The 10,148-nt window shown below is 26.9% G+C and overlaps 2 protein-coding genes across 11 annotated transcripts in view; one reads left to right on the top strand and one right to left on the bottom strand.

Moving 5' to 3' along the window:
* The window catches only part of LOC122634751 (myelin regulatory factor-like protein), a 34,633-nt gene extending 29,715 nt beyond the window's left edge, over positions 1–4,918 (top strand). For 4 of the 10 annotated variants that reach the window (XM_043824014.1, XM_043824013.1, XM_043824012.1 and 1 more), the window contains exons 9-18: positions 51–230; positions 312–641; positions 783–1,042; positions 1,144–1,494; positions 1,591–1,765; positions 1,857–1,932; positions 2,050–2,162; positions 2,369–2,622; positions 2,702–2,921; positions 3,035–4,918. In XM_043824014.1, the coding sequence (XP_043679949.1) occupies positions 51–230; positions 312–641; positions 783–1,042; positions 1,144–1,494; positions 1,591–1,765; positions 1,857–1,932; positions 2,050–2,162; positions 2,369–2,622; positions 2,702–2,921; positions 3,035–3,109 (2,034 nt within the window). In that variant the 3' untranslated portion in view covers positions 3,110–4,918. The remainder of the gene's footprint in view (positions 1–50; positions 231–311; positions 642–782; positions 1,043–1,143; positions 1,495–1,590; positions 1,766–1,856; positions 1,933–2,049; positions 2,163–2,368; positions 2,623–2,701; positions 2,922–3,034) is intronic. The other 6 variants (XM_043824016.1, XM_043824018.1, XM_043824015.1 and 3 more) reach the window with 4 other exon arrangements.
* Positions 4,919–8,664: 3,746 nt separating this feature from the next.
* Positions 8,665–10,148, bottom strand: part of LOC122634749 (transmembrane protein KIAA1109 homolog) — a 26,020-nt gene continuing 24,536 nt past the window's right edge. The window contains 3 exon segments of the mRNA XM_043824008.1: positions 8,665–8,946; positions 9,121–9,329; positions 9,478–9,608. Of these exon segments, the coding sequence (XP_043679943.1) occupies positions 8,727–8,946; positions 9,121–9,329; positions 9,478–9,608 (560 nt within the window). The 3' untranslated portion in view covers positions 8,665–8,726.

Below are 10,148 nucleotides of genomic sequence, written 5' to 3'. Positions count from 1 at the left end.
ATTTTTCTTTCGTAAAAATATAACGTATTAAAGGACAGAACGTTCTATAGAACCAGCAACATTTTGTACAGGCAAGTAATCCAGGACAATTTGAATCTGAGGGTAGTGGAGTTGGAGCTGAAGGAGGATGGCAAAGAGGTGCAGCACCTGATAGCGTTTATCATGCTGGTCGAGTTGGTATTAATACGGATAGACCGGACGAAGCTCTTGTAATTCATGGCAATATGAAGGTAATATGCATATGGTCAATAATAATAAAATAATTATACATTTTTTTCTATATACATATATATATATATATATTTGTATAGGTTACTGGTCATATAGTTCAACCAAGTGACGCAAGAGCTAAACAAAATGTTCAAGAAGTGGATACACGCGAACAATTGAGAAATGTACAACAGCTTCGTGTCGTAAGATATCGATATGCTCCAGAATTTGCCTTGCATTCAGGTTTGGGAATAAAACCGCAAGAAGATACAGGTGTTATAGCTCAAGAGGTACAACAAATTTTACCGGAAGCTGTACTTCCGGCCGGCGATATTGTTCTTCCAAATGGTCAAAGAATTGAAAACTTTTTGGTCGTTAATAAAGAACGAATATTCATGGAAAATGTAGGAGCCGTGAAAGAACTTTGTAAAGTATGTCCTTGCGTTTCGTTTTCTTACATTTCTTTCCTTTCTTATATTATATTATATTGTGTTATGTAATATTATATTTTATTTTATTTGCCTGTTTTTTCAAGAACATAATTTTATGTGAATATATTTTGTGTTAAACAGGTAACAGACAGTTTGGAAACTAGAATAGATCAACTAGAAAGAATAAACAAACGCCTTGCTAAATTAAAAAGAGGCGACAGTCTTAAAAGTTCCGTCAGTACAGTATCTAGTATATCGAGTAATAAATACTCATCGCCTACCAATAACAAATCGTCTATTCTTGGAAAAACAAAAAGGATTGAAAGAGAGGACGAACTTTTATGCAGTAATAAATTTATACAAATTATTATCGTTATACTTATATTGATAATGGCATTTTGGTAATTATTGTTATTACTTTTCTCATACGTATGCGTACGTATATGTTATATATTTCAAGTGATTTAATAAAATACAAATTTATGATTATTACGTGTTGCAGTCTCGTGGCAATGGCGACATTATATTTTCTCGAGTATCAGAAACGTAGTAGCCTCGAATGGTCAACAATGGCAAGTAAAGATATGCTGGCTGTGAAACCTGTTCATCCAGCAATGTTATCAACAACACCAACTTACGATCCTAGATTGAACTCTTTACTACATAGTACAATATCTTCTTTATATACAAAACACGGTCCGTATACGAGAGGTTTGGATGGTGGATTATCCTTAAAAAGTAATTCATTAACAACACAATCGCCTAACACGAAACAACAATTATATTCGCAAGAAATAACTTCATGGTATCCGATAAATCATTCGGGACCACAACCAAAGCTCGATAAAAATAAGTACGTTAAATTGTATGTTCGTCGAGATGTATTTTATATCATTGAGATATATATATATATAGAATTGATTTTTAATAAGAGAGATAATAATTATAGCGAGTTTCCTGGGAACTGGTTGAGTAAAAGCGGTGCAGGTGCCATTCCTAGTAACGTAGACGAAAATGATCAAGGAACAGACGTCGATGCAACGCCATCAAACAAAGATCCGATTCCTTTAGGAAGACCAATCGATTGTCCCGCACATTTCAGTGAACTCGAAAGTCCATGTCAGGTAGAATTCTCGTTATAAATAATATGTAATTGCACGTGTATGTGTAAAATTACATTGATATACATTGCTGTAAAATTTTATATATACATAGGTTTATTGTTGCTCTGCCGAAATTCATCAATTGGAAGATCCACAACCAGATCATCCACCAGAGAAAAAATCTATTTGTAAGTTTGATCATATGATATGTAACGTGTGTTCTATATTCTCCAAACAAATGATATTCTCTAAACAAATGCAGTTTCTATTCGTATATAATATATTTATCATTTGATTATTTTCAGCAGATCATCTGGAGCAACCTTTAAATATCCATGAAGAGAAGCGTAAAGTAAGCAAAGGTTTTCAAAATGGCATTAATCCATCTGATCCTAGCACACAAACTCTCGTAAAAGAGGTAGCTCATCATATACAGAACAATGTCTTTCTTTTTTTCTCTCTATAATACGTTTTTCTTCCCACGAGTCTCACTGGCGTATCTAAATATAATTAGTATTAAAAAATTAATAATGTACATGGAAATAAAATTTAATAATAATAAATATATACGATTATCGATTTCTATTTTTATATATTTTTCTTTTTTCTTTTTTCTTCTTTTAGAGCAATTACAAATATCTACATAAAAGGACAAAACGAGAAACTGTTGGTGCAGATTGGGGAGAAGTAGCTAGTAACGCTGCTGGTTCATTACCACCAGAACCTAAACCCCAACTGTTTATAGTTGCCAAAAGCTTTAATGTCTCCTTAGATCAACGATATTGCTCTGCTGCCTCACCAAATACTCCCAACAATATTAGTTGTATTATACCGCTATCTAAACATATGCCTGATATGCATCTTACATTACATTTCCTGTATGTATACCAATATATAAATTGAATCCTTTTATATACCTAAAGTTCGTCGATCTAATCTTTGATCTATGGTTTGTAGCGGTATGCCTTGGTTTTGGCAAACGGTGCAACAATGTCCGGTATCATCAACTTCTATTGACGAAACGATGGTATGCGGTTGGACTTATACTTTGCAACAACAACAAACACAATATATTGAAAATAACAATCAACCAGGCGATCAATCTTTTCCTTTGGATGTAGCGCATTATCTCAGGAAAACGTTAAAATTTCGTGTACCCACTGTACAGCCCCAAGAAGTAAGTACATTTTGAAATATTTTTTAAAGTGTTAAATTTAACGTTTTTTTAATAATAAACTTTGTCTTTTCTTTTCTTTTTTTTTTTTTTTCTTTCTTCTCTTTTGTTCACAGAACATCTGCAAGAATCAACATGGCGTTGATTATTTAGAATTCACATTGCACTTTTATCGAGACTGCAATGAATAATTTTTCACACATGAATTATGTTTTACTATGATATAGAAAGAGTGACACAGAATTTCAGTGTACAATTTAATCAATCTCAACAGTAAGTGATAATATTTACAATAAACCTGATTGTAAATCTCTCCCGTGCCTTAGCATACTCTATACTTCTTTTTATGTCCTCTCTCTCTCTCTCTCTCTCTCTCTCTTTCTCTCATAAAAGTTTAAACAGATATTTAATACATGGGCATTAAATTTTGAACCAGCTGCACATAGTATTTTGTAAGTAGTTATATATTTTATATATTTTCATAACGATCTATGGCAAATGCGTCAGATATCATTATCGATGAAACATAATTGTTCAAAACTTTTCATTTTAATCTAATAGAAGTTGGATGATAAGTGATGAATGTATACCGAAAAAAAAAAAAAAAAAAAATGTTTTAATTTACAAATAATTACAGACAAACAAATCTTGCATTAATGACATATCTATGTAAAATTAATTTGATATTACATATAGTTATCTTTTTTAATATATTAAGCGCAATTGTAAAATCATATCGAGTCAAATGATTTGGCCAATACTCCTTTGCAATTATGCATAACTAACGAAGGAGAAATTTTATCATATATATCATTATTTATTATTAATTACATATTTCTACAATACTGTCATTATCAAATACTTTTGATATTATAGGATTTCAAGTTCCTAGAAACAATATATATAATAAAAAATTTGTTTTTAGAACAAATTATTTTAAGATACTTACAATTAATAATGCATTCATACATGATCCTAATTTTGTGTTAGAAACATTGGGCTTTAATTAAATTTATGTATTAATATGTGTTACCTCTTCTGTTGTACAAAATTAAATTATCACAATTTTTTATTTAAAATCCTCATGTATTAAAAATGCAATGGAGATGTCTATTATTGTGTAGTTAATTATAAAAAAAAAAAAAAAAAAAATAATATTATTAATTAACACGAAGAAGAGATCAAAGAAGATAATATAAAAGACATGATTTGAAAACATTTCCTTTTCGATCAATTTTATAGAATTATTTGTAAAAAATTTGTCTCGCGAACATCTTTATTTCTTATTTCTTACGACAAAATTAAAAATTAGCAAGTTATGTGCATTGTATCACTTACTGCCGTCCATATAATTTTTTTTCTTTTTCTTTTTCTTTTTTTTTTTTTTTTTTTTTGTTGGGGGCAAATACATATGCATAATACAGAGTGAGGCAATTACATGCACACTTTGAATAACTTCTAAATTATTATGTATCCAATATGCGAAAGTTACATAATTTTTTTATATAATACATAATTTAGGAATTAATTAGAGTGTATCTGTTAGGTGTTTCACTCTGTATGATAGAAGTTATAGTTTATATGAGAATACCAATGCAACAGAGACTCATGTGCACAAACTTGTGATGTATCGTAGTAAACAAGAAAAAAATGAATATAATTTTAAAGTAGTAAGAAATATTATCGATCAATGTATTATCATATACATAAATTGTATAAAAGAGAACATATTATTGTACAATTATCAGTGACTGTGTGCTTTTAGGATAAAATATAGTATAAGCATTTTTTTATTGTATATCTTACTTGCCTTAATATTAAAAAGAAAAAAAAGAAACAAAAAGAAAATATCATTATCTGATTACCATTGAATAGTAAGCACTCTTTCGTTATATAAGTTTAAATTATGTTTGACACATTAGTAAATAATTAACAGGGTACAAATCATACATAATAAGAATAACACAACACACAAGTGATTTAAAAAAAAAAAAAAAAGAGTAGAAACATATGCAACAAGTATAAACAAAATACATAAACAAATTTAATCGAAATTATTCATGAATCATTGTTGTAAGTTACTCGACATATATATATATATATATATATATATATATATATCGATAATTTGATAGATATCGATACATAGATATTATTCTTTAATTCAAATATTTATGTAACTTTATGTTCTAAATTCTTAAACATGAATTATCATACATCATTCAAATTTGTTTCGTTATCATTTTCTGCATTGTAATTATGTTAAGTTTCTTTATATTTAAATAATACAACATGCAAGTATAATGTTATGTACGAAAAAATATGTAAAAACAATATTATTAGAACAGCTTAATTTACATTAGGGATACACACACACACACATATATATATATGTGTGTGTGTGTGTGTGTGTGTGTGTTTTTCGTAATTAACAGATCGACGTGTCCTTGTTTTCTCAATGACTATGCATTTTATTAATATATATCTATATGTTACAAAAAAAAAACATGTTCTTTTACTATCTTATTAGTAAATAAATACAATCATGAAATAGTTCGATTTTACACTTAAATTAATAACAGAATTATGTAATTTAGAAAAGTGCAAATAAATATGCACTTTGATTTGTTATTAAGGAAATTATTCCATTCTTTTTTGTTAAGCGGTATACATAAATAAGTATTTGTAAATATATATCAGTATATAATATTATGTAAGTTAATGATAACTCAATATTTAAGAAATTATTAGATAATTATGCACACAATAATTATATATAATATATACACGAACATACACATACACAAACATATACAAATGTAATGATAGTAATCCAGGTAAATATTTTTATTCTATCTATTTAATCTCAATAATTATATATATGAAAGTAATTTTATATATGTATGTATATATATATATATATATATATATATATATATATATATAGACACACACACGAAAGAAATAATATAGAGAAAATGCATAGATATTCATGTATTTTTTGTGAAAATGAAGAACATTATATAACACATTAACACTTTACATTTGCATAACTCTATATAAATAAAGGCACTCTAAAATGAAATAAGATAAGATATTTTATTTACTGAGCACTTTCAATTTCGCTGTTCATTTCGATAGACATTCATTTGGTATGATTTTTATATCAGTAAAATAATTCACAATGATATCTAACATTTAATAGGAAATATCTAATCAGCGTTAGATAATATTTAATTTAATCAACAAGTAACTACTATAATTCAAATATTTAATTATCTGTATCTACGATGTAATTCATCTATGATTCAAGGTATATCTACGATGTAGTCAATGATTTATGTATCTATCTAATAGTTCGTCAATGATTGTCGACCGTTACTCGACATGCACTTTGTCGAGTCACACTCGACATACACTTTGTCGAGTCACACTCGACATGCGTTTGTCGACCGTTACTCGACATGCACTTTGTCGAGTCACACTCGACATTACATCTATAGAGTAATTTGTCAATGATTAAAACTCGCACATTGACGAATTACTCCATAGATTCGCACATTGATGAACTATTCTGTAAAAACATAAATTTTATAATAATAGAAAGAGGTTGAAATATATATTTTTAATCATAATAGGAATTTTATATATATATATATATATATATATATATATATATATAATTAATATTTATTAAATTAGACTACATTACACCACATAGTCCTTTTTAATTAAATATATAAAAAGTGAATGTGCAGTTAAATAAATAATGAAAGATCTCTATAAAATAGCCAAGAAAAATGGTTTACTCTATATAAGCTGCAACTAATTCACAAGTTCTTACATATGGACGAGATGCATCATCATTTACAATAAAAGTATAAATAAATACAAAATACTTATACAAATATTATCTATGTAACTTATGCGAGATAATTACAATTACATAAGTTATTACTTGCACATTACATGAGATAATTTCATTTTTTAAAAGAAAATACTAATATAGCAAAGTCAATATTATAAGAAATCTGTATACATATACATAGAATAATAAAAAAGTATGTTCTCCATATCTTATTATAAATCCGATATAATATTTACACCATACACAGTAATTTGAGAAAAAATAAACACAACTTGATATTATAAATTACACGCTTTCCTAAAAAAGATCATGAATTTTTCAAATAGACAATTAAATCTTATTATATCGCGATTCTAAAATTTTAGCATTTTACACTTAATTCTTTTGGACAGAGATAATTGCAGACAACTTTAATTCAACTAGTATTTTTTTATTCGCTTAATATTTCGATTTAATATTTTCCATTTAATAACTATGACACAGGTATACAAATACTGTTATAACTTGGGCCAGTTTATGAAAAATCTAGCTTAAATGTCACTTTTCGTTGGTATATCTAATTAATTATTTCTGTGTGCAAGATTATCCTATATCACATATTACAAATACATCAAGCATAATAATAATAATAATAATAATAATAATAATAATAATAATAATAATAATAATAATAATAATAATAATAATAATAGGAGTAGGAGTAGGAGTAGGAGTAGTAGCAGTAGTAGTAGCAGTAGTAATAGTAGTAGTAATAGTAGTAGTAGTAGTAATAATAATAATAATAATAATAATAATAATAATAATAATAATAATAATATGAATTTGTACACCTACAATAGTCTGCAACTCAGAAATAGTAATGCGTCCATTATAATTTATATTCATAAATGGCGTAATTAAAAGAAAGAGTAAAGAAAAAAAGAAAAAAGAAATTCCGTCATAAATAAATATTTTCCTAACTATAAAACATTAACAGTAAAGTATCACATATAGGAAAATGCACCAGTATTTAATGAATTATTGCTGCAACATTTAATAATCCTTTACAAATATGTTTTCAATGCAGTTTTAGACAAACATTTCCTATTCGAAATATAAATTGTCTCTATTTTTATATTAAAAGCATTTTTGAATGATCAATATTATATATAGATGAGTGTGTGCGTATGCATATCTGTCTGCTGTGTCTTTGTATTATTAATTATTTCTGAACAAAATCTTGAACAAATTGATAATCATTATGCTGCAGCGTTTTCTTTAATATGTGATATATATATATATATATATATATATATATATATATATTACTGGTGCTGAATTATGTATACTCACTGATATAATTTCATATTTCTTAATCGAAATTGAATTTAATAGCTACTATAAATTCTTTAATGTACAATTGTGTTTGATTACATCTTATTATGTTTTCAGATATTCTTACAAACCCCTATTGAAACACACCATATCATATCATATCATATACATCTGAAATATATCAGCTTTACATGTACAAGATCAAAGTTCTTATATCAAGAACGATTACATATTACAACCACTATGGTTCGTTTTCTTCATTAATTAGAATATTAATGTTGCATTTCTTTCCACAAAGTAAAGGAAAGCAAAGACTTTGTTGCATAACGATCTGTCATTGCTTTATAGATAGATAAAAAGAAAGAAAGAAAGAAAGAAAGAAAGAAAGAAAGAAAGAAAGAGAGAGACTTTTAATATTCTAAACTTTTAGTATCTCAGTTCATTACAAAGTTCCTGCTACCCACTGTCATTACAGTTATAGCAACGAATCATTACTTTATCTCATGTACTGCTATAAATAAATAGAGATCACGCGGATTTTATATATATATATATATATATATATATATATATATATATATATTCGTTAAAAGTCACATAGAGCGCAAAAAAAAAAGAGTTACAAATTATTTTTCTCTTTTATGTTCCTTTTGTTCATCTAATGGTTCCTCACGTACAGCTAATACCATTCTTAACATAAGAACAGTAAGCAATTTATCCAATGGATCCATAAATCCTCTTTGAATCCATTTAGGTATCGTAGTACGTGCATGAGAAAATCCTAATTTTTGAAGAATGTAATCTATACCATATGGTTCTATACTTTTCCCAGCCCATGAAAGTAACCTTGGTAAATATAAAACTGTTTAGTATCATTCGATAATAATGAACACATAGACACACACACACACATATATATATATATAAATATATATATATATATATATATATATATATGCGTACACATAATATAATTTAAATTGATACAATACAAATATATACATATTAAATAATTCTTACCTAACAGTAGGTTCTAAATGCCATGTTTTACATCTGTAAGATCGCCAATCCTTGATGAACATCTCGGCTGGATCAAATTGTTTGCGTTTTCTCTCATCTTCTGTCGTAATAGTCGTGGATGTAGGAACACTAGTTGCACTTGTACTCGCACTTTCTTTTTCTTGCGGATCTGGACTATGTGCACGTGCACTCATGGTTTGCATCGTATGCTAAAAAAAAAAAAAAAAAAAAAAAAGAAAACGAAGAAATATTAAATGCATTATATATAATTATTCATATATTTAATTTAAATATATGTGTGTGTATATATATATATGTATATATGAGATGCATATGTAACGTAACAAGAATCTTTACCACTCGTTCTTTTTCCTTTACATATGATGTAATAAGATCATGCAGAAAGAAGAATGCCTCTGCATCGACAGTAACAAAAATATGATCTTCAAATTCTGTAATGAAGCTGCACTCCACTAACGGCTTCTCACCTAATAGATAAGTAATAATTAATAACCAATGTGCAGAAAAATCTACAAATTCGTTATCATGAATATATGAAAAGTTATAAATGATATCAATTCTAGCATAAAAGTTCGCTTATCCCAACATTTTCGTTTCATTTAATTATTATTATTATTATTATTATTAATGTTATTACGAATAATTCATAACGTTTTAATGTCTAGTTGGAATAAACGATTAATAATTAATGAATAAAATTATAAAACTTCACTATATATGTAGCATTTAATGTTATTTATAATTTATTTATGATCGTAAGAGCTTAATTCATTACATGCGAATTAGACTACTTATTATAAAATAGGAACTCTTTAAAATATATGCTTTCATATGTTTAATGCATTTATGCATCATTTTATTACAGAACATGCTCGATAAACTCGATCAAACGATATATATAACTAAAAGATATTTTTGATATATTAAAAGCAAACTAAAACTCTAAGAGTATACACTATAATATGTACAGATATTATTAAAAATGTGAATTCCCTTTTTTTTTTTTT

This window comes from Vespula pensylvanica, chromosome 15 (assembly GCF_014466175.1).
Source record: "Vespula pensylvanica isolate Volc-1 chromosome 15, ASM1446617v1, whole genome shotgun sequence".
In the NCBI taxonomy this organism is placed as follows: Eukaryota; Metazoa; Arthropoda; class Insecta; order Hymenoptera; family Vespidae; genus Vespula; species Vespula pensylvanica.
The sequence above is the reverse complement of the archived record's forward strand: the minus strand, read 5'-3'. Positions and strand labels throughout refer to the sequence as shown.